Source organism: Pseudophryne corroboree, chromosome 7 (genome assembly GCF_028390025.1).
Source record: "Pseudophryne corroboree isolate aPseCor3 chromosome 7, aPseCor3.hap2, whole genome shotgun sequence".
Classification (NCBI taxonomy): domain Eukaryota; kingdom Metazoa; phylum Chordata; class Amphibia; order Anura; family Myobatrachidae; genus Pseudophryne; species Pseudophryne corroboree.
The window spans coordinates 515,570,577-515,595,467 of NC_086450.1; the positions used below are offsets into that span (position 1 = coordinate 515,570,577).

Consider the following 24,891-nt stretch of genomic DNA (forward strand, 5'->3'; position numbering starts at 1 on the left):
CCGCCCCCCAAGCGCTACTATTACTACTGACCGTAGAGGAGACGCCCCCCCCCAACCGCTACTATTACTACTGACCGCAGAGGAGATGCCGCCCCCCCCCCCCCATGCGCTACTATTACTACTGACCGCAGAGGAGATGCCCCCCCCAAGCGCTACTATTACTACTGACCGTAGAGGAGACGCCCCCCCCAACCGCTACTATTACTACTGACCGCAGAGGAGATGCCCCCCCCCAAGCGCTACTACTACTACTGACCGCAGAGGAGATGCCCCCCCCCATGCGCTACTATTACTACTGACCGTAGAGGAGACCCCCCCCCCCATGCGCTACTATTACTACTGACCGTAGAGGAGATGCCCCCCCCCCCCCAAGCGCTACTATTACTACTGACCGTAGAGGAGATCCCCCCCCCCATGCGCTACTATTACTACTGACCGTAGAGGAGATGCCCCCCCCCAAGCGCTAGTATTACTACTGACCGCAGAGGAGATGCCCCCCCCCAAGCGCTACTATTACTACTGACCGTAGAGGAGATCCCCCCCCCCATGCGCTACTATTACTACTGACCGTAGAGGAGATGCCCCCCCCCAAGCGCTACTATTACTATTGACCGCAGAGGAGATGCTCCCCCCCCAAGCGCTACTATTACTACTGACCGTAGAGGAGATGCCCCCCCCATGCGCTACTATTACTACTGACCGTAGAGTAGATGCCCCCCCATGCGCTACTATTACTACTGACCGTAGAGGAGATGCCCCCCCCCTCCAAGCGCTACTATTACCACTGACCGTAGAGGAGATGCCCCCCCCCCCCAAGCGCTACTATTACTACTGACCGTAGAGGAGATGCCCCCCCCATGCGCTACTATTACTACTGACCGTAGAGGAGATGCCCCCCCCCCCAAGCGCTACTATTACTACTGACCGTAGAGGAGATCCCCCCCCCCATGCGCTACTATTACTACTGACCGTAGAGGAGATCCCCCCCCCCCATGCGCTACTATTACTACTGACCGTAGAGGAGATCCCCCCCCCCATGCGCTACTATTACTACTGACCGTAGAGGAGATGCCCCCCCCCCAAGCGCTAGTATTACTACTGACCGCAGAGGAGATGCCCCCCCCCCAAGCGCTACTATTACTACTGACCGTAGAGGAGATCCCCCCCCCCCATGCGCTACTATTACTACTGACCGTAGAGGAGATGCCCCCCCCAAGCGCTACTATTACTATTGACCGAAGAGGAGATGCTCCCCCCCCAAGCGCTACTATTACTACTGACCGTAGAGGAGATGCCCCCCCCCATGCGCTACTATTACTACTGACCGTAGAGTAGATGCCCCCCATGCGCTACTATTACTACTGACCGTAGAGGAGATGCCCCCCCCCCCCTCCAAGCGCTACTATTACCACTGACCGTAGAGGAGATGCCCCCCCCCCCCCCCCAAGCGCTACTATTACTACTGACCGTAGAGGAGATGCCCCCCCCCATGCGCTACTATTACTACTGACCGTAGAGGAGATGCCCCCCCCCCCCCCAAGCGCTACTATTACTACTGACCGTAGAGGAGTCCCCCCCCCCCCCATGCGCTACTATTACTACTGACCGTAGAGGAGATCCCCCCCCCCATGCGCTACTATTACTACTGACCGTAGAGGAGATGCCCCCCCCCCAAGCGCTAGTATTACTACTGACCGCAGAGGAGATGCCCCCCCCCCCAAGCGCTACTATTACTACTAACCGTAGAGGAGATCCCCCCCCCCCATGCGCTACTATTACTACTGACCGTAGAGGAGATGCCCCCCCCAAGCGCTACTATTACTATTGACCGCAGAGGAGATGCTCCCCCCCCAAGCGCTACTATTACTACTGACCGTAGAGGAGATGCCCCCCCATGCGCTACTATTACTACTGACCGTAGAGTAGATGCCCCCCCATGCGCTACTATTACTACTGACCGCAGAGGAGATGCTCCCCCCCAAGCGCTACTATTACTACTGACCGCAGAGGAGATGCCGCCCCCCCCCCCCCCATGCGCTACTATTACTACTGACCGTAGAGGAGATGCCCCCCCCCAAGCGCTAGTATTACTACTGACCGCAGAGGAGATGCCCCCCCCCCAAGCGCTACTATTACTACTGACCGTAGAGGAGATCCCCCCCCCCATGCGCTACTATTACTACTGACCGTAGAGGAGATGCCCCCCCCAAGCGCTACTATTACTATTGACCGAAGAGGAGATGCTCCCCCCCCAAGCGCTACTATTACTACTGACCGTAGAGGAGATGCCCCCCCCCATGCGCTACTATTACTACTGACCGTAGAGTAGATGCCCCCCATGCGCTACTATTACTACTGACCGTAGAGGAGATGCCCCCCCCCCCTCCAAGCGCTACTATTACCACTGACCGTAGAGGAGATGCCCCCCCCCCCCCCCAAGCGCTACTATTACTACTGACCGTAGAGGAGATGCCCCCCCCCATGCGCTACTATTACTACTGACCGTAGAGGAGATGCCCCCCCCCCCAAGCGCTACTATTACTACTGACCGTAGAGGAGTCCCCCCCCCCCCCCATGCGCTACTATTACTACTGACCGTAGAGGAGATCCCCCCCCCCCATGCGCTACTATTACTACTGACCGTAGAGGAGATGCCCCCCCCCAAGCGCTAGTATTACTACTGACCGCAGAGGAGATGCCCCCCCCCCCCAAGCGCTACTATTACTACTAACCGTAGAGGAGATCCCCCCCCCCATGCGCTACTATTACTACTGACCGTAGAGGAGATGCCCCCCCCAAGCGCTACTATTACTATTGACCGCAGAGGAGATGCTCCCCCCCCAAGCGCTACTATTACTACTGACCGTAGAGGAGATGCCCCCCCATGCGCTACTATTACTACTGACCGTAGAGTAGATGCCCCCCCATGCGCTACTATTACTACTGACCGCAGAGGAGATGCTCCCCCCCAAGCGCTACTATTACTACTGACCGCAGAGGAGATGCCGCCCCCCCCCCCCCCCATGCGCTACTATTACTACTGACCGTAGAGGAGATGCCCCCCCCCAAGCGCTACTATTACTACTGACCATAGAGGAGATGCCCCCCCCCCAAGCGCTACTATTACTACTGACCGTAGAGGAGATGCCCCCCCAAGCGCTACTATTACTACTGACCGCAGAGGAGATGCCCCCCCCAAGCGCTACTATTACTACTGACCGTAGAGGAGATGCCCCCCCCCCCAAGCGCTACTATTACTACTGACCGTAGAGGAGATGCCCCCCCCCAAGCGCTACTATTACTGCTGACCGTAGAGGAGATGCCCCCCCAAGCGCTACTATTACTACTGACCGTAGAGGAGATGCCCCCCCCAAGCGCTACTATTACTACTGACCGTAGAGGAGATGCCCCCCCCCCCAAGCACTACTATTACTACTGACCGCAGAGGAGATGCCGCCCCCCCCCCCCATGCGCTACTATTACTACTGACCGTAGAGGAGATGCCGCCCCCCAAGCGCTACAATTACTACTGACCGCAGAGGAGATGCCGCCCCCCAAGCGCTACTATTACTACTGACCGCAGAGGAGATGCTCCCCCCCAAGCGCTACTATTACCACTGACCGCAGAGGAGATGCCGCCCCCCCCCCCATGCGCTACTATTACTACTGACCGTAGAGGAGATGCCGCCCCCCAAGCGCTACTATTACTACTGACCGTAGAGGAGATGCCGCCCCCCAAGCGCTACTATTACTACTGACCGTAGAGGAGACGCCCCCCCCCAAGCGCTACTATTAGTACTGACCGCAGAGGAGATGCCCCCCCCCCCCAAGCGCTACTATTACTACTGACCGCAGAGGAGATGCCCCCCCCCCATGCGCTACTATTACTACTGACCGTAGAGGAGACCCCCCCCCCATGCGCTACTATTACTACTGACCGTAGAGGAGATGCCCCCCCCCCAAGAGCTACTATTACTACTGACCGTAGAGGAGATCCCCCCCCATGCGCTACTATTACTACTGACCGTAGAGGAGATCCCCCCCCCCCCATGCGCTACTATTACTACTGACCATAGAGGAGATGCCCCCCCCCAAGCGCTACTATTACTACTGACCGCAGAGGAGATGCCCCCCCCCCCCCAAAGCGCTACTATTACTACTGACCGTAGAGGAGATGCCCCCCCCCAAGCGCTACTATGACTATTGACCGCAGAGGAGATGCTCCCCCCCCAAGCGCTACTATTACTACTGACCGTAGAGGATATGCCCCCCCCATGCGCTACTATTACTACTGACCGTAGAGTAGATGCCCCCCCATGCGCTACTATTACTACTGACCGTAGAGTAGATGCCCCCCCATGCGCTACTATTACTACTGACCGTAGAGGAGATGCCCCCCCCCCCCCCCAAGCGCTACTATTACCACTGACCGTAGAGGAGATGCCCCCCCCAAGCGCTACTATTACTACTGACCGTAGAGGAGATGCCCCCCCCATGCGCTACTATTACTACTGACCGTAGAGTAGATGCCCCCCCATGCGCTACTATTACTACTGACCGTAGAGATGCCCCCCCCCCAAGCGCTACTATTACTACTGACCGTAGAGGAGATGCCCCCCCCCCCCATGTGCTACTATTACTACTGACCGTAGAGTAGATGCCCCCCCATGCGCTACTATTACTACTGACCGCAGAGGAGATGTCCCCCCCCCAAGCGCTACTATTACTACTGACTGTAGAGGAGATGCCCCCCCATGCGCTACTATTACTACTGACCGTAGAGGAGATGCCCCCCCCATGCGCTACTATTACTACTGACCGTAGAGGAGATGCCCCCCATGCACTACTATTACTACTGACCGTAGAGGAGATGCCCCCCCCCCCCCCCCAAGCGCTACTATTACTACTGACCGTAGAGGAGATGCCCCCCCCCAAGCGCTACTATTACTACTGACCGTAGAGGAGATGCCCCCCCCCCAAGCGCTACTATTACTACTGACCGCAGAGGAGATGCCCCCCCCCAAGCGCTACTATTACTACTGACCGTAGAGGAGATGCCGCCCCCAAGCGCTACTATTACTACTGACCGTAGAGGAGATGCCCCCCCGCAAGCGCTACTATTACTACTGACCGTAGAGGAGATGCCCCCCCCCAAGCGCTACTATTACTACTGACCGTAGAGGAGACCCCCCCCATGCGCTACTATTACTACTGACCGTAGAGGAGATGCCCCCCCCCCCAAGCGCTACTATTACTACTGACCGTAGAGGAGATGCCGCCCCCCAAGTGCTACTATTACTACTGACCGCAGAGGAGATGCCCCCCCCATGCGCTACTATTACTACTGACCGTAGAGGAGATGCCGCCCCCCAAGCGCTACTATTACTACTGACCGCAGAGGAGATGCCGCCCCCCAAGCGCTACTATTACTACTGACCGCAGAGGAGATGCTCCCCCCCAAGCGCTACTATTACTACTGACCGCAGAGGAGATGCCGCCCCCCCCCCCATGCGCTACTATTACTACTGACCGTAGAGGAGATGCCCCCCCCCAAGCGCTACTATTACTACTGACCGTAGAGGAGATGCCCCCCCCCCCCAAGCGCTACTATTACTACTGACCGTAGAGGAGATGCCCCCCCCCCCCCAAGCGCTACTATTACTACTGACCGCAGAGGAGATGCCCCCCCCAAGCGCTACTATTACTACTGACCGTAGAGGAGATGCCCCCCCCCCCCAAGCGCTATTACTACTGACCGTAGAGGAGATGCCCCCCCCCAAGCGCTACTATTACTACTGACCGTAGAGGAGATGCCCCCCCCCCAAGCGCTACTATTACTACTGACCGTAGAGGAGATGCCCCCCCCAAGCGCTACTATTACTACTGACCGTAGAGGAGACCCCCCCCCATGCACTACTATTACTACTGACCGTAGAGATGCCGCCCCCCCCCCCCCCAAGCGCTACTATTACTACTGACCGTAGAGGAGATGCCCCCCCCCCCAAGCACTACTATTACTACTGACCGCAGAGGAGATGCCGCCCCCCCCCCCCCATGCGCTACTATTACTACTGACCGTAGAGGAGATGCCGCCCCCCAAGCGCTACTATTACTACTGACCGCAGAGGAGATGCCGCCCCCCAAGCGCTACTATTACTACTGACCGCAGAGGAGATGCTCCCCCCCAAGCGCTACTATTACCACTGACCGCAGAGGAGATGCCGCCCCCCCCCCCATGCGCTACTATTACTACTGACCGTAGAGGAGATGCCGCCCCCAAAGCGCTACTATTACTACTGACCGTAGAGGAGACGCCCCCCCCAACCGCTACTATTACTACTGACCGCAGAGGAGATGCCGCCCCCCCCCCATGCGCTACTATTACTACTGACCGCAGAGGAGATGCCCCCCCCAAGCGCTACTATTACTACTGACCGTAGAGGAGACGCCCCCCCCAACCGCTACTATTACTACTGACCGCAGAGGAGATGCCCCCCCCCCAAGCGCTACTACTACTACTGACCGCAGAGGAGATGCCCCCCCCCCATGCGCTACTATTACTACTGACCGTAGAGGAGACCCCCCCCCATGCGCTACTATTACTACTGACCGTAGAGGAGATCCCCCCCCCCCCCCCAAGCGCTACTATTACTACTGACCGTAGAGGAGATCCCCCCCCCATGCGCTACTATTACTACTGACCGTAGAGGAGATCCCCCCCCCCATGCGCTACTATTACTACTGACCGTAGAGGAGATGCCCCCCCCCCCCAAGCGCTAGTATTACTACTGACCGCAGAGGAGATGCCCCCCCCCCCAAGCGCTACTATTACTACTGACCGTAGAGGAGATCCCCCCCCCCATGCGCTACTATTACTACTGACCGTAGAGGAGATGCCCCCCCCAAGCGCTACTATTACTATTGACCGCAGAGGAGATGCTCCCCCCCCAAGCGCTACTATTACTACTGACCGTAGAGGAGATGCCCCCCCCCATGCGCTACTATTACTACTGACCGTAGAGTAGATGCCCCCCCATGCGCTACTATTACTACTGACCGTAGAGGAGATGCCCCCCCCCCCTCCAAGCGCTACTATTACTACTGACCGTAGAGGAGATCCCCCCCCCCCCATGCGCTACTATTACTACTGACCGTAGAGGAGATCCCCCCCCCATGCGCTACTATTACTACTGACCGTAGAGGAGATCCCCCCCCCATGCGCTACTATTACTACTGACCGTAGAGGAGATGCCCCCCCCCCCAAGCGCTAGTATTACTACTGACCGCAGAGGAGATGCCCCCCCCAAGCGCTACTATTACTACTAACCGTAGAGGAGATCCCCCCCCCCCCATGCGCTACTATTACTACTGACCGTAGAGGAGATGCCCCCCCCAAGCGCTACTATTACTATTGACCGCAGAGGAGATGCTCCCCCCCCAAGCGCTACTATTACTACTGACCGTAGAAGAGATGCCCCCCCATGCGCTACTATTACTACTGACCGTAGAGTAGATGCCCCCCCATGCGCTACTATTACTACTGACCGTAGAGGAGATGCCCCCCCCCTCCAAGCGCTACTATTACCACTGACCGTAGAGGAGATGGCCCCCCCCCCCCCCCCAAGCGCTACTATTACTACTGACCGTAGAGGAGATGCCCCCCCCATGCGCTACTATTACTACTGACCGTAGAGGAGATGCCCCCCCCCCCAAGCGCTACTATTACTACAGACCGTAGAGTAGATGCCCCCCCATGCGCTACTATTACTACTGACCGCAGAGGAGATGCCCCCCCCCCCAAGCGCTACTATTACTACTGACCGTAGAGGAGATGCCCCCCCCCATGCGCTACTATTACTGCTGACCGTAGAGGAGATGCCCCCCCATGCGCTACTATTACTACTGACCGTAGAGGAGATGCCCCCCATGCACTACTATTACTACTGACCGTAGAGGAGATGCCCCCCCCCCCCCAAGCGCTACTATTACTACTGATCGTAGAGGAGATGCCCCCCTCCATGCGCTACTATTACTACTGACCGTAGAGTAGATGCCCCCCCATGCGCTACTATTACTACTGACCGCAGAGGAGATGCCCCCCCCCCCAAGCGCTACTATTACTACTGACCGTAGAGGAGATGCCCCCCCATGCGCTACTATTACTACTGACCGTAGAGGAGATGCCCCCCCCATGCGCTACTATTACTACTGACCGTAGAGGAGATGCCCCCCATGCACTACTATTACTACTGACCGTAGAGGAGATGCCCCCCCCCCAAGCGCTACTATTACTACTGACCGTAGAGGAGATGCCCCCCCCAAGCGCTACTATTACTACTGACCGTAGAGGAGATGCCCCCCCCAAGCGCTACTATTACTACTGACCGTAGAGGAGATGCCCCCCCCCCCCAAGCGCTACTATTACTACTGACCGTAGAGGAGATGCCGCCCCCAAGCGCTACTATTACTACTGACCGTAGAGGAGATGCCCCCCCGCAAGCTCTACTATTACTACTGACCGTAGAGGAGATGCCCCCCCCAAGCGCTACTATTACTACTGACCGTAGAGGAGACCCCCCCCATGCGCTACTATTACTACTGACCGTAGAGGAGATGCCCCCCCAAGCGCTACTATTACTACTGACCGTAGAGGAGACGCCCCCTCCCCCCCCCCCCCCCAAGCGCTACTATTACTACTGACCGTAGAGGAGATGCCGCCCCCCAAGCGCTACTATTACTACTGACCGCAGAGGAGATGCCCCCCCCATGCGCTACTATTACTACTGACCGTAGAGGAGATGCCGCCCCCCAAGCGCTACTATTACTACTGACCGCAGAGGAGATGCCGCCCCCCAAGCGCTACTATTACTACTGACCGCAGAGGAGATGCTCCCCCCCAAGCGCTACTATTACTACTGACCGCAGAGGAGATGCCGCCCCCCCCCCCCCATGCGCTACTATTACTACTGACCGTAGAGGAGATGCCCCCCCCCCAAGCGCTACTATTACTACTGACCGTAGAGGAGATGCCCCCCCCAAGCGCTACTATTACTACTGACCGTAGAGGAGATGCCCCCCCCCCCAAGCGCTACTATTACTACTGACCGCAGAGGAGATGCCCCCCCCCCAAGCGCTACTATTACTACTGACCGTAGAGGAGATGCCCCCCCCCCAAGCGCTATTACTACTGACCGTAGAGGAGATGCCCCCCCCCCCAAGCGCTACTATTACTACTGACCGTAGAGGAGATGCCCCCCCCCAAGCGCTACTATTACTACTGACCGTAGAGGAGATGCCCCCCCCAAGCGCTACTATTGCTACTGACCGTAGAGGAGACCCCCCCCATGCGCTACTATTACTACTGACCGTAGAGATGCCCCCCCCCCCCCCCCCCCAAGCGCTACTATTACAACTGACCGTAGAGGAGATGCCCCCCCCCCCAAGCACTACTATTACTACTGACCGCAGAGGAGATGCCGCCCCCCCCCCCCCATGCGCTACTATTACTACTGACCGTAGAGGAGATGCCGCCCCCCAAGCGCTACTATTACTACTGACCGCAGAGGAGATGCCGCCCCCCAAGCGCTACTATTACTACTGACCGCAGAGGAGATGCTCCCCCACAAGCGCTACTATTACCACTGACCGCAGAGGAGATGCCGCCCCCCCCCCCCCCCCCCATGCGCTACTATTACTACTGACCGTAGAGGAGATGCCGCCCCCCAAGCGCTACTATTACTACTGACCGTAGAGGAGACGCCCCCCCCAACCGCTACTATTACTACTGACCGCAGAGGAGATGCCGCCCCCCCCCCATGCGCTACTATTACTACTGACCGCAGAGGAGATGCCCCCCCCAAGCGCTACTATTACTACTGACCGTAGAGGAGACGCCCCCCCCAACCGCTACTATTACTACTGACCGCAGAGGAGATGCCCCCCCCAAGCGCAACTACTACTACTGACCGCAGAGGAGATGCCCCCCCCCATGCGCTACTATTACTACTGACCGTAGAGGAGACCCCCCCCCCATGCGCTACTATTACTACTGACCGTAGAGGAGATGCCCCCCCCAAGCGCTACTATTACTACTGACCGTAGAGGAGATCCCCCCCCCCCCATGCGCTACTATTACTACTGACCGTAGAGGAGATCCCCCCCCCATGCGCTACTATTACTACTGACCGTAGAGGAGATGCCCCCCCCCAAGCGCTAGTATTACTACTGACCGCAGAGGAGATGCCCCCCCCCAAGCGCTACTATTACTACTGACCGTAGAGGAGATCCCCCCCCCCCATGCGCTACTATTACTACTGACCGTAGAGGAGATGCCCCCCCAAGCGCTACTATTACTATTGACCGCAGAGGAGATGCTCCCCCCCCAAGCGCTACTATTACTACTGACCGTAGAGATGCCCCCCCCATGCGCTACTATTACTACTGACCGTAGAGTAGATGCCCCCCCATGCGCTACTATTACTACTGACCGTAGAGGAGATGCCCCCCCCCCCCCTCCAAGCGCTACTATTACCACTGACCGTAGAGGAGATGCCCCCCCCCCCCCAAGCGCTACTATTACTACTGATTGTAGAGGATATGCCCCCCCCATGCGCTACTATTACTACTGACCGTAGAGGAGATGCCCCCCCCCCCAAGCGCTACTATTACTACTGACCGTAGAGGAGATCCCCCCCCCATGCGCTACTATTACTACTGACCGTAGAGGAGATCCCCCCCCCCCATGCGCTACTATTACTACTGACCGTAGAGGAGATCCCCCCCCCCCATGCGCTACTATTACTACTGACCGTAGAGGAGATGGCCCCCCCCCCAAGCGCTAGTATTACTACTGACCGCAGAGGAGATGCCCCCCCCCCAAGCGCTACTATTACTACTGACCGTAGAGGAGATCCCCCCCCCCATGCGCTACTATTACTACTGACCGTAGAGGAGATGCCCCCCCCCAAGCGCTACTATTACTATTGACCGAAGAGGAGATGCTCCCCCCCCAAGCGCTACTATTACTACTGACCGTAGAGGAGATGCCCCCCCCCATGCGCTACTATTACTACTGACCGTAGAGTAGATGCCCCCCCATGCGCTACTATTACTACTGACCGTAGAGGAGATGCCCCCCCCCTCCAAGCGCTACTATTACCACTGACCGTAGAGGAGATGCCCCCCCCCCCAAGCGCTACTATTACTACTGACCGTAGAGGAGATGCCCCCCCCATGCGCTACTATTACTACTGACCGTAGAGGAGATGCCCCCCCCCCCCCAAGCGCTACTATTACTACTGACCGTAGAGGAGATCCCCCCCCCCATGCGCTACTATTACTACTGACCGTAGAGGAGATCCCCCCCCCCCATGCGCTACTATTACTACTGACCGTAGAGGAGATGCCCCCCCCCCCAAGCGCTAGTATTACTACTGACCGCAGAGGAGATGCCCCCCCCCAAGCGCTACTATTACTACTAACCGTAGAGGAGATCCCCCCCCCCATGCGCTACTATTACTACTGACCGTAGAGGAGATGCCCCCCCCAAGCGCTACTATTACTATTGACCGCAGAGGAGATGCTCCCCCCCCAAGCGCTACTATTACTACTGACCGTAGAGGAGATGCCCCCCCATGCGCTAGTATTACTACTGACCGTAGAGTAGATGCCCCCCCATGCGCTACTATTACTACTGACCGTAGAGGAGATGCCCCCCCCCTCCAAGCGCTACTATTACCACTGACCGTAGAGGAGATGCCCCCCCCCCAAGCGCTACTATTACTACTGACCGTAGAGGAGATGCCCCCCCCATGCGCTACTATTACTACTGACCGTAGAGGAGATGCCCCCCCCCCAAGCGCTACTATTACTACTGACCGTAGAGGAGATGCGCCCCCCCCCCCCATGTGCTACTATTACTACTGACCGTAGAGTAGATGCCCCCCCATGCGCTACTATTACTACTGACCGCAGAGGAGATGCCCCCCCCCCCAAGCGCTACTATTACTACTGACCGTAGAGGAGATGCCCCCCCCCATGCGCTACTATTACTACTGACCGTAGAGGAGATGCCCCCCCCATGCGCTACTATTACTACTGACCGTAGAGGAGATGCCCCCCCCCAAGCGCTACTATTACTACTGATCGTAGAGGAGATGCCCCCCTCCATGCGCTACTATTACTACTGACCGTAGAGGAGATGCCCCCCCCAAGCGCTACTATTACTACTGACCGTAGAGGAGATGCCCCCCCCCCCAAGCGCTACTATTACTACTGACCGTAGAGGAGATGCCCCCCCCCCCAAGCGCTACTATTACTACTGACCGTAGAGGAGATGCCCCCCCCCCAAGCGCTACTATTACTACTGACCGCAGAGGAAATGCCCCCCCCCAAGCGCTACTATTACTACTGACCGTAGAGGAGATGCCCCCCCCCCCCAAGCGCTACTATTACTACTGACAGTAGAGGAGATGCCCCCCCCCCCAAGCGCTACTATTACTACTGACCGTAGAGTAGATGCCCCCCCCAAGCGCTACTATTACTACTGACCGTAGAGGAGACCCCCCCCATGCGCTACTATTACTACTGACCGTAGAGGAGATGCCCCCCCCCCAAGCGCTACTATTACTACTGACCGTAGAGGAGATGCCCCCCCCCAAGCGCTACTATTACTACTGACCGTAGAGGAGATGCCGCCCCCCAAGCGCTACTATTACTACTGACCGCAGAGGAGATGCCGCCCCCCCCCCCCCCCGTGCGCTACTATTACTACTGACCGTAGAGGAGATGCCGCCCCCCAAGCGCTACTATTACTACTGACCGCAGAGGAGATGCCGCCCCCCAAGCGCTACTATTACTACTGACCGCAGAGGAGATGCTCCCCCCAAGCGCTACTATTACTACTGACCGCAGAGGAGATGCCGCCCCCCCCCCCCCCATGCGCTACTATTACTACTGACCGTAGAGGAGATGCCGCCCCCCAAGCGCTACTATTACTACTGACCGTAGAGGAGATGCCGCCCCCCCCCAAGCGCTACTATTACTACTGACCGCAGAGGAGATGCCCCCCCCAAGCGCTACTATTACTACTGACCGTAGAGGAGACGCCCCCCCCAAGCGCTACTATTACTACTGACCGTAGAGGAGATGCTCCCCCCCCCCAAGCGCTATTACTACTGACCGCAGAGGAGATGCCCCCCCCCCAAGCGCTACTATTACTACTGACCGTAGAGGAGATGCCGCCCCCCCCCCCATGCGCTACTATTACTACTGACCGTAGAGGAGATGCCCCCCAGGCGGATGGGCTCGATCAGCGTAGTCGGGGTCTTTTCCTCATGGTTGGGTTTCTTCTCTGGCGGACCAGATGTCCCGTCCCCTGAGGCTCTCTTACTGCCGGCACCAGACATAACTGCGGAGAGCGTCACTCCAGGGATGGTCAATGACTCGTCTCTCACTCCTAGAGAGAGGAAGACACATTACACCACACCCCCACGCTGCGCCACACCCCGCGTCACACCCCAAACACTGCGTCACACAGCATTGTATCAAACCCTTAAACTATTCTCTCACTTATTGTCCTGTCACCATCCTCCCCTCTCAATCCTTTCACCATCCTTCCCCCTCCTCTCTCTCCTGTCACCATCCTCCCCTCTGTCACCATCCTCCCCTCCTCTCTCTCTCCTGTCACCATCCTCCCCTCTCCCTCCTTTCACCATCCTTCCCCCTCCTCTCTCTGTCACCATCCTCCCCTCTACTCTGTCACCATCCTCCCCCCTCTCTCTCTCTCTCCTGTCACCATCCTCCCCTCTCCTCTCTCTCCTGTCACCATCCTCCCCTCTCCTCTCTCTCCTGTCACCATCCACCCCTCTCCTCTCCCTCCCGTCACCATCCTCCCCTCTCCCTCCTTTCACCATCCTCCCCTCTCCCTCCTTTCACCATCCTCCCCTCTCCTCTCCCTCCTGTCACCATCCTCCCCTCTCCTCTCCCTCTTGTCAACATCCTCCCCTCTCCCTCCTTTCACCATCCTCCCCTCTCCCTCCTTTCACCATCTTCCCCTCTCATCTCTCTCCTGTCACCATCCTCCCCTCTCCTCTCCATCCCGTCACCATCCTCCCCTCTCCTCTCCATCCCGTCACCATCCTCCCCTCTCCTCTCCCTCCTGTCACCATCCTCCCCTCTCCCCTCCCTCCTGTCACCATCCTCCCCTCTCCCTCCTTCCCTCTCCTCTCCCTCCTTTCACCATCCTCCCCTCTCTCTCCTGTCACCATCCTCCCCTCTCCTCTCTCTCCTGTCACCATCCTCCCCTCTCTTCTGTCACCATTCTCCTCTCTCCTGTCACCATCCTCCTCTCTCTCCTGTCACCATCCTCCTCTCTCTCCTGTCACCATCCTCCCCTCTCTCCTGTCACCATCCTCCCCTCTCTTTCCTGTCACCATCCTCCCTTCTCCCTCCTGTTACCATCCTCCTCTCTCCCTCCTGTCACAACCATCCCCTCTCCTCTCTCTCCTGTCACTATTCTCCCTTCTCCTCTCTCTCGTCACCATCCTCCCCCTCTTCTCTCTCCTGTCACCATCCTTCCCTCTCCTCTCCTGTCACCATCCTCCCCTCTCCTCTCTCTCCTGTCACCATCCTCCCTTCTCCTCTCTCTCATGTCACCATCCTCCTCTCTCTCCTGTCACCATCCTCCTCTCTCCTGTCACCATCCTCCCCTCTCCTCTCTCCTGTCACCATCCTCCCCTCTCCTCTCTCTCCTGTCACCATCCTCCCTTCTCCTCTCTCTCCTGTCACCATCCTCCCCTCTCCTCTCTCTCCTGTCACCATCCTCCCTTCTCCTCTCACCATCCTCCCCTCTCCTGTCACCATCCTCCCCGTCTCCTCTCTCTCCTGTCACCATCCCCCCCCCCTCTCTCTCTCTCTCTCTCTCTCTCTCTCTCTCTCCTGTCACCATCCTCCACCCTCTCCTGTCACCATCCTCCCCTCTCTCTCCTGTCACCATCCTCCACCCTCTCCTGTCACCATCCTCCCCTCTCTCTCCTGTCACCATCCTCCACCCTCTCCTGTCACCACCCTCCCCTCTCTCCTGTCACCATCCTCCCCCCTCTCTCCCCTGTCACCATCCTCCCCTCTCTCCCCTGTCACCATCCTCCCCTCTCTCTCCTGTCACCATCCTCCCCTCTCCTCTCTTTTCTGTCACAATCCTCCCCTCTCTCCTCTCTCTCTCCTGTCACCATCCTCCCCTCTCCTCTCTCTCTTCTGTCACCATCCTCCCCTCTCCTCTCTCTCCTGTCACCATCCTCTCCTCTCTCTCCTGTCACCATCCTCCCCTCTCATCTCTCTCCTGTCACCATCCTCCCCTCTCCTCTCCCTCCTGTCACCATCCTTTCACTATCCTCCCCTCTCCCTCCTTTCACCATCCTCCCCTCTCCTCTCCCTCCTGTCACCATCCTCCCCTCTCCCTCCTTTCACCATCCTCCCCTCTCCTCTCCCTCCTGTCAACATCCTCCCCTCTCCCTCCTTTCACCATCCTCCCCTCTCCTCTCCCTCCTGTCACCATCCTCCCCTCTCCCTCCTTTCACCATCTTCCCCTCTCCTCTCTCTGTCACCATCCTCCCCTCTCCTCTCCCTCCCGTCACCATCCTCCCCTCTCCCTCCTTTCACCATCCTCCCCTCTCCCTCCTTTCACCATCCTCCCCTCTCCCTCCTTTCACCATCCTCCCCTCTCCTCTCTCTCTCCTGTCACCATCCTCCCCTCTCCTCTCTCTCCTGTCACCATCCTCCCCTCTCCTCTCTCTCCTGTCACCATCCTCCCCTCTCCTCTCCCTCCCGTCACCATCCTCCCCTCTCCCTCCTTTCACCATCCTCCCCTCTCCCTCCTTTCACCATCCTCCCCTCTTCCTCCTGTCACCATCCTCCCCTCTCCCTGTCACCATCCTCCCCTCTGTCACCATCCTCCCCTCCTCTCTCTCTCCTGTCACCATCCTCCCCTCTCCCTCCTTTCACCATCCTTCCCCTCTCCCTCCTTTCACCATCCTCCCCTCTCCCTCCTGTCACCATCCTCCCCTCTCCCTGTCACCATCCTCCCCTCTGTCACCATCCTCCCCTCCTCTCTCTCTCCTGTCACCATCCTCCCCTCTCCTCTCTCTCCTGTCACCATCCTCCCCTCTCTTTTGTCACCATTCTCCTCTCTCCTGTCACCATCCTCCTCTCTCTCCTGTCACCATCCTCCTCTCTCTCCTGTCACCATCCTCCCCTCTCTCCTGTCACCATCCTCCCCTCTCTCTCCTGTCACCATCCTCCCTTCTCCCTCCTGTTACCATCCTCCCCTCTCCCTCCTGTCACCACCATCCCCTCTCCTCTCTCTCCTGTCACTATTCTCCCTTCTCATCTCTCTCGTCACCATCCTCCCCTCTCCACTCTCCTGTCACCATCCTTCCCTCTCCTCTCCTGTCACCATCCTCCCCTCTCCTCTCTCTCCTGTCACCATCCTCCCTTCTCCTCTCTCTCCTGTCACCATCCTCCTCTCTCCTCTCTCTCCTGTCACCATCCTCCTCTCTCCTGTCACCATCCTCCCCTCTCCTCTCTCCTGTCACCATCCTCCCCTCTCCTCTCTCTCCTGTCACCATCCTCCCTTCTCCTCTCTCTCCTGTCACCATCCTCCCCTCTCCTCTCTCTCCTGTCACCATCCTCCCCTCTCCTCTCACCATCCTCCCCTCTCCTCTCTCCTGTCACCATCCTCCCCGTCTCCTCTCTCTCCTGTCACCACCCCCCCCCCTCTCTCTCTCCTGTCACCATCCTCCACCCTCTCCTGTCACCATCCTCCCCTCTCTCTCCTGTCACCATCCTCCACCCTCTCCTGTCACCATCCTCCCCTCTCTCTCCTGTCACCATCCTCCCCTCTCTCTCCTGTCACCATCCTCCCCCCTCTCTCTCCCCTGTCACTATCCTCCCCTCTCTCCCCTGTCACTATCCTCCCCTCTCTCCCCTGTCACCATCCTCCCCTCTCTCTCCTGTCACCATCCTCCCCTCTCCTCTCTTTTCTGTCACAATCCTCCCCTCTCCTCTCTCTCTCTCCTGTCACCATCCTCCCCTCTCCTCTCTCTCTTCTGTCACCATCCTCCCCTCTCCTCTCTCTGTCACCATCCTCTCCTCTCTCTCCTGTCACCATCCTCCCCTCTCCTCTCTCTCCTGTCACCATCCTCCCCTCTCCTCTCCTCTCCCTCCTGTCACCATCCTCCCCTCTCCCTCCTTTCACTATCCTCCCCTCTCCCTCCTTTCACCATCCTCCCCTCTCCTCTCCCTCCTGTCACCATCCTCCCCTCTCCCTCCTTTCACCATCCTCCCCTCTCCTCTCCCTCCTGTCAACATCCTCCCCTCTCCCTCCTTTCACCATCCTCCCCTCTCCTCTCACTCCTGTCACCATCCTCCCCTCTCCCTCCTTTCACCATCTTCCCCTCTCCTCTCTCTCCTGTCACCATCCTCCCCTCTCCTCTCCCTCCCGTCACCATCCTCCCCTCTCCCTCCTTTCACCATCCTCCCCTCTCCCTCCTTTCACCATCCTCCCCTCTCCTCTCCCTCCTGTCACCATCCTCCCCTCTCCCTCCTTTCACCATCCTCCCCTCTCCTCTCTCTCTCCTGTCACCATCCTCCCCTCTCCTCTCTCTCCTGTCACCATCCTCCCCTCTCCTCTCTCTCCTGTCACCATCCTCCCCTCTCCTCTCCCTCCCGTCACCATCCTCCCCTCTCCCTCCTTTCACCATCCTCCCCTCTCCCTCCTTTCACCATCCTCCCCTCTCCCTCCTGTCACCATCCTCCCCTCTCCTGTCACCATCCTCCCCTGTCCTCTCTCTCCTATCACCATCCTCCCCTCCCCCACCTTTCACCATCCTCCCCTCTCCTCTCTCTCCTGTCGCCATCCTCCCCTCTACCTCCTGTCACCATCCTCCCCTCTCTTCTGCCACCATTCTCCTCTCTCCTGTCACCATCCTCCTCTTTCCTGTCACCATCCTCCCCTCTCTCTCCTGTCACCATCCTCCCCTCTCCCTCCTGTCACCATCCTCCCTCTCCCTCCTGTCACCATCATCCCCTATCCTCTCTCTCCTGTCACCATCCTCCCCTCTCCTCTCTCTCCTGTCACCATCCTTCCCCCTCCTCTCTCTGTCACCATCCTCCCCTCTCCTCTCTCTCTCCTGTCACCATCCTCCCCTCTCCTCTCCCTCCTTTCACCATCCTTCCCCCTCCTCTCTCTGTCACCATCCTCCCCTCTCCTCTCTCTCTCCTGTCACCATCCTCCCCTCTCCTCTCTCTCCTGTCACCATCCTCCCCTCTCCTCTCTCTCCTGTCACCATCCTCCCCTCTCCTCTCCCTCCCGTCACCATCCTCCCCTCTCCCTCCTTTCACCATCCTCCCCTCTCCCTCCTTTCACCATCCTCCCCTCTCCTCTCCCTCCTGTCACCATCCTCCCCTCTCCTCTCCCTCTTGTCAACATCCTCCCCTCTCCCTCCTTTCACCATCCTCCCCTCTCCTCTCCCTCCTGTCACCATCCTCCCCTCTCCCTCCTTTCACCATCTTCCCCTCTCATCTCTCTCCTGTCACCATCCTCCCCTCTCCTCTCCATCCCGTCACCATCCTTCCCTCTCCTCTCCATCCCGTCACCATCCTCCCCTCTCCTCTCCCTCCTGTCACCATCCTCCCCTCTCCCCTCCCTCCTGTCACCATCCTCCCCTCTCCCTCCTTCCCTCTCCTCTCCCTCCTTTCACCATCCTCCCCTCTCTCTCCTGTCACCATCCTCCCCTCTCCTCTCTCTCCTGTCACCATCCTCCCCTCTCTTTTGTCACCATTCTCCTCTCTCCTGTCACCATCCTCCTCTCTCTCCTGTCACCATCCTCCTCTCTCTCCTGTCACCATCCTCCCCTCTCTCCTGTCACCATCCTCCCCTCTCTCTCCTGTCACCATCCTCCCTTCTCCCTCCTGTTACCATCCTCCCCTCTCCCTCCTGTCACCACCATCCCCTCTCCTCTCTCTCCTGTCACTATTCTCCCTTCTCATCTCTCTCGTCACCATCCTCCCCTCTCCACTCTCCTGTCACCATCCTTCCCTCTCCTCTCCTGTCACCATCCTCCCCTCTCCTCTCTCTCCTGTCACCATCCTCCCTTCTCCTCTCTCTCCTGTCACCATCCTCCTCTCTCCTCTCTCTCCTGTCACCATCCTCCTCTCTCCTGTCACCATCCTCCCCTCTCCTCTCTCCTGTCACCATCCTCCCCTCTCCTCTCTCTCCTGTCACCATCCTCCCTTCTCCTCTCTCTCCTGTCACCATCCTCCCCTCTCCTCTCTCTCCTGTCACCATCCTCCCCTCTCCTCTCACCATCCTCCCCTCTCCTCTCTCCTGTCACCATCCTCCCCGTCTCCTCTCTCTCCTGTCACCACCCCCCCCCTCTCTCTCTCCTGTCACCATCCTCCACCCTCTCCTGTCACCATCCTCCCCTCTCTCTCCTGTCACCATCCTCCACCCTCTCCTGTCACCATCCTCCCCTCTCTCTCCTGTCACCATCCTCCCCTCTCTCTCCTGTCACCATCCTCCCCCCTCTCTCTCCCCTGTCACTATCCTCCCCTCTCTCCCCTGTCACTATCCTCCCCTCTCTCCCCTGTCACCATCCTCCCCTCTCTCTCCTGTCACCATCCTCCCCTCTCCTCTCTTTTCTGTCACAATCCTCCCCTCTCCTCTCTCTCTCTCCTGTCACCATCCTCCCCTCTCCTCTCTCTCTTCTGTCACCATCCTCCCCTCTCCTCTCTCTGTCACCATCCTCTCCTCTCTCTCCTGTCACCATCCTCCCCTCTCCTCTCTCTCCTGTCACCATCCTCCCCTCTCCTCTCCTCTCCCTCCTGTCACCATCCTCCCCTCTCCCTCCTTTCACTATCCTCCCCTCTCCCTCCTTTCACCATCCTCCCCTCTCCTCTCCCTCCTGTCACCATCCTCCCCTCTCCCTCCTTTCACCATCCTCCCCTCTCCTCTCCCTCCTGTCAACATCCTCCCCTCTCCCTCCTTTCACCATCCTCCCCTCTCCTCTCACTCCTGTCACCATCCTCCCCTCTCCCTCCTTTCACCATCTTCCCCTCTCCTCTCTCTCCTGTCACCATCCTCCCCTCTCCTCTCCCTCCCGTCACCATCCTCCCCTCTCCCTCCTTTCACCATCCTCCCCTCTCCCTCCTTTCACCATCCTCCCCTCTCCTCTCCCTCCTGTCACCATCCTCCCCTCTCCCTCCTTTCACCATCCTCCCCTCTCCTCTCTCTCTCCTGTCACCATCCTCCCCTCTCCTCTCTCTCCTGTCACCATCCTCCCCTCTCCTCTCTCTCCTGTCACCATCCTCCCCTCTCCTCTCCCTCCCGTCACCATCCTCCCCTCTCCCTCCTTTCACCATCCTCCCCTCTCCCTCCTTTCACCATCCTCCCCTCTCCCTCCTGTCACCATCCTCCCCTCTCCTGTCACCATCCTCCCCTGTCCTCTCTCTCCTATCACCATCCTCCCCTCCCCCACCTTTCACCATCCTCCCCTCTCCTCTCTCTCCTGTCGCCATCCTCCCCTCTACCTCCTGTCACCATCCTCCCCTCTCTTCTGCCACCATTCTCCTCTCTCCTGTCACCATCCTCCTCTTTCCTGTCACCATCCTCCCCTCTCTCTCCTGTCACCATCCTCCCCTCTCCCTCCTGTCACCATCCTCCCTCTCCCTCCTGTCACCATCATCCCCTATCCTCTCTCTCCTGTCACCATCCTCCCCTCTCCTCTCTCTCCTGTCACCATCCTCCCTTCTCCTCTCTCCTGTCACCATCCTCCCCTCTCCTGTCACCATCCTCCCCTCTCTCCTGTCACCATCCTCCCCTCTCCTCTCTCTCCTGTCACCATCCTCCTCTCTCTCCTGTCACCATCCTCCCCTCTCCTCTCTCTCCTGTCACCATCCTCCCCTCTCCTCTCTCTCCTGTCACCATCCTCCCCTCTCCTCTCTCCTGTCACCATCCTCCCCTCTCCTGTCACCATCCTCCCCTCTCCTCTCTCCTGTCACCATCCTCCCCCGTCTCCTCTCTCTCCTGTCACCATCCTCCCCCCTCTCTCTCTCCTGTCACCATCCTCCACCCTCTCCTGTCACCATCCTCCCCTCTCTCTCCTGTCACCATTTTCCACCCTCTCCTGTCACCATCCTCCCCTCTCTCTCCTGGACCCATCCTACCCTCTCCTCTCTTTTCTGTCACAACCCTCCCCTCTCCTCTCTCTCTCTCTCTCCTGTCACCATCCTCCCCTCTCCTCTCTCTCCTGTCACCATCCTCCCCTCTTCTCTCTCTCCTGTCACCATCCTCCCCTCTCCTCTCTCTCTCCTGTCACCATCCTCCCCTCTCCTCTCTCTCCTGTCACCATCCTCCCCTCTGTCACCATCCTCCCCTCTCTCTCCTGTCACCATCCTCCCCCCTCTCTCTCCTGTCACCATCCTCCCCCCTCTCTCTCCCCTGTCACCATCCTCCCCTATCCTCTCTCTCCTGTCACCATCCTTCCCCCTCTCTCCCCTGTCACCATCCTCCCCTCTCCTCTCTCTCCTGTCACCATCCTCCCCTCTCCTCTCTTTTCTGTCACAATCCTCCCCTCTCCTCTCTCTCCTGTCACCATCCTCCCCTCTCCTCTCTCTCTCCTGTCACCATCCTCCCCTCTCCTCTCTCTGTCACCATCCTCCCCTCTCTCTCCTGTCACCATCCTCCCCTCTCCTCTCTCTCCTGTCAACCATCCCCCCCTCTCCTCTCTCTCCTGTCACCATCCTCCCCTCTCCTCTCTCTCCTGTCACCATCCTCCCCTCTCCTCTCTCTCCTGTCACCATCTTCCCCTCTCCTCTCACTCCCGTCACCATCCTCCCCTGCCTCTCTCTCCTGTCACCATCCTCCCCTCTCCTCTCTCTCCTGGACCCATCCTACCCTCTCCTCTCTTTTCTGTCACAATCCTCCCCTCTCCTCTCTCTCTCTCCTGTCACCATCCTCCCCTCTCCTCTCTCTCTCCTGTCACCATCCTCCCCTCTCCTCTCTCTCCTGTCACCATCCTCCCCTCTCCTCTCTCTCTCCTGTCACCATCCTCCCCTCTCCTCTCCCTCCTTTCACCATCCTCCCCTCTCCCTCCTGTCACCATCCTCCCCTCTCCCTGTCACCATCCTCCCCTCTGTCACCATCCTCCCCTCATCTCTCTCTCTCCTGTCACCATCCTCCCCTCTCCCTCCTTTCACCATCCTTCCCCCTCCTCTCTCTGTCACCATCCTCCCCTCTCCTCTCTCTCTCCTGTCACCATCCTCCCCTCTCCTCTCTCTCCTGTCACCATCCTCCCCTCTCCTCTCTCTCCTGTCACCATCCTCCCCTCTCCTCTCCCTCCCGTCACCATCCTCCCCACTCCCTCCTTTCACCATCCTCCCCTCTCCCTCCTTTCACCATCCTCCCCTCTCCTCTCCCTCCTGTCACCATCCTCCCCTCTCCTCTCCCTCTTGTCAACATCCTCCCCTCTCCCTCCTTTCACCATCCTCCCCTCTCCTCTCCCTCCTGTCACCATCCTCCCCTCTCCCTCCTTTCACCATCTTCCCCTCTCATCTCTCTCCTGTCACCATCCTCCCCTCTCCTCTCCATCCCGTCACCATCCTTCCCTCTCCTCTCCATCCCGTCACCATCCTCCCCTCTCCTCTCCCTCCTGTCACCATCCTCCCCTCTCCACTCCCTCCTGTCACCATCCTCCCCTCTCCCTCCTTCCCTCTCCTCTCCCTCCTTTCACCATCCTCCCCTCTCTCTCCTGTCACCATCCTCCCCTCTCCTCTCTCTCCTGTCACCATCCTCCCCTCTCTTTTGTCACCATTCTCCTCTCTCCTGTCACCATCCTCCTCTCTCCTGTCACCATCCTCCTCTCTCTCCTGTCACCATCCTCCTCTCTCTCCTGTCACCATCCTCCCCTCTCTCCTGTCACCATCCTCCCCTCTCTCTCCTGTCACCATCCTCCCTTCTCCCTCCTGTTACCATCCTCCCCTCTCCCTCCTGTCACCACCATCCCCTCTCCTCTCTCTCCTGTCACTATTCTCCCTTCTCATCTCTCTCGTCACCATCCTCCCCTCTCCACTCTCCTGTCACCATCCTTCCCTCTCCTCTCCTGTCACCATCCCCCCCTCTCCTCTCTCTCCTGTCACCATCCTCCCTTCTCCTCTCTCTCCTGTCACCATCCTCCTCTCTCCTCTCTCTCCTGTCACCATCCTCCTCTCTCCTGTCACCATCCTCCCCTCTCCTCTCTCCTGTCACCATCCTCCCCTCTCCTCTCTCTCCTGTCACCATCCTCCCTTCTCCTCTCTCTCCTGTCACCATCCTCCCCTCTCCTCTCTCTCCTGTCACCATCCTCCCCTCTCCTCTCACCATCCTCCCCTCTCCTCTCTCCTGTCACCATCCTCCCCGTCTCCTCTCTCTCCTGTCACCACCCCCCCCCCTCTCTCTCTCCTGTCACCATCCTCCACCCTCTCCTGTCACCATCCTCCCCTCTCTCTCCTGTCACCATCCTCCACCCTCTCCTGTCACCATCCTCCCCTCTCTCTCCTGTCACCATCCTCCCCCCTCTCTCTCCCCTGTCACTATCCTCCCCTCTCTCCCCTGTCACTATCCTCCCCTCTCTCTCCTGTCACCATCCTCCCCTCTCCTCTCTTTTCTGTCACAATCCTCCCCTCTCCTCTCTCTCTCTCCTGTCACCATCCTCCCCTCTCCTCTCTCTCTTCTGTCACCATCCTCCCCTCTCCTCTCTCTCCTGTCACCATCCTTTCCTCTCTCTCCTGTCACCATCCTCCCCTCTCCTCTCCTCTCCCTCCTGTCACCATCCTCCCCTCTCCCTCCTTTCACTATCCTCCCCTCTCCCTCCTTTCACCATCCTCCCCTCTCCTCTCCCTCCTGTCACCATCCTCCCCTCTCCCTCCTGTCACCATCCTCCCCTCTCCCTCCTTTCACCATCCTCCCCTCTCCTCTCCCTCCTGTTAACATCCTCCCCTCTCCCTCCTTTCACCATCCTCCCCTCTCCTCTCACTCCTGTCACCATCCTCCCCTCTCCCTCCTTTCACCATCTTCCCCTCTCCTCTCTCTCCTGTCACCATCCTCCCCTCTCCTCTCCCTCCCGTCACCATCCTCCCCTCTCCCTCCTTTCACCATCCTCCCCTCTCCCTCCTTTCACCATCCTCCCCTCTCCCTCCTTTCACCATCCTCCCCTCTCCTCTCCCTCCTGTCACCATCCTCCCCTCTCCCTCCTGTCACCATCCTCCCCTCTCCTCTCTCTCTCCTGTCACCATCCTCCCCTCTCCTCTCTCTCCTGTCACCATCCTCCCCTCTCCTCTCTCTCCTGTCACCATCCTCCCCTCTCCTCTCCCTCCCGTCACCATCCTCCCCTCTCCCTCCTTTCACCATCCTCCCCTCTCCCTCCTTTCACCATCCTCCCCTCTCCCTCCTGTCACCATCCTCCCCTCTCCTGTCACCATCCTCCCCTGTCCTCTCTCTCCTATCACCATCCTCCCCTCACCCTCCTTTCACCATCCTCCCCTCTCCTCTCTCTCCTGTCGCCATCCTCCCCTCTACCTCCTGTCACCATCCTCCCCTCTCTTCTGCCACCATTCTCCTCTCTCCTGTCACCATCCTCCTCTTTCCTGTCACCATCCTCCCCTCTCTCTCCTGTCACCATCCTCCCCTCTCCCTCCTGTCACCATCCTCCCTCTCCCTCCTGTCACCATCATCCCCTATCCTCTCTCTCCTGTCACATCCTCCCCTCTCCTCTCTCTCCTGTCACCATCCTCCCTTCTCCTCTCTCCTGTCACCATCCTCCCCTCTCCTGTCACCATCCTCCCCTCTCTCCTGTCACCATC

At 58.6% G+C, this 24,891-nt stretch overlaps 1 protein-coding gene across 2 annotated transcripts in view; it reads right to left on the bottom strand.

Moving 5' to 3' along the window:
* Positions 1 to 24,891, bottom strand: part of RNF40 (ring finger protein 40) — a 271,003-nt gene that overhangs the window by 238,254 nt on the left and 7,858 nt on the right. For both annotated transcript variants that reach the window (XM_063935490.1, XM_063935489.1), the window contains exon 2: positions 13,275 to 13,456. In XM_063935490.1, coding sequence (XP_063791560.1) covers positions 13,275 to 13,406 — 132 coding nt within the window. In that variant the 5' untranslated portion in view covers positions 13,407 to 13,456. The remainder of the gene's footprint in view (positions 1 to 13,274; positions 13,457 to 24,891) is intronic.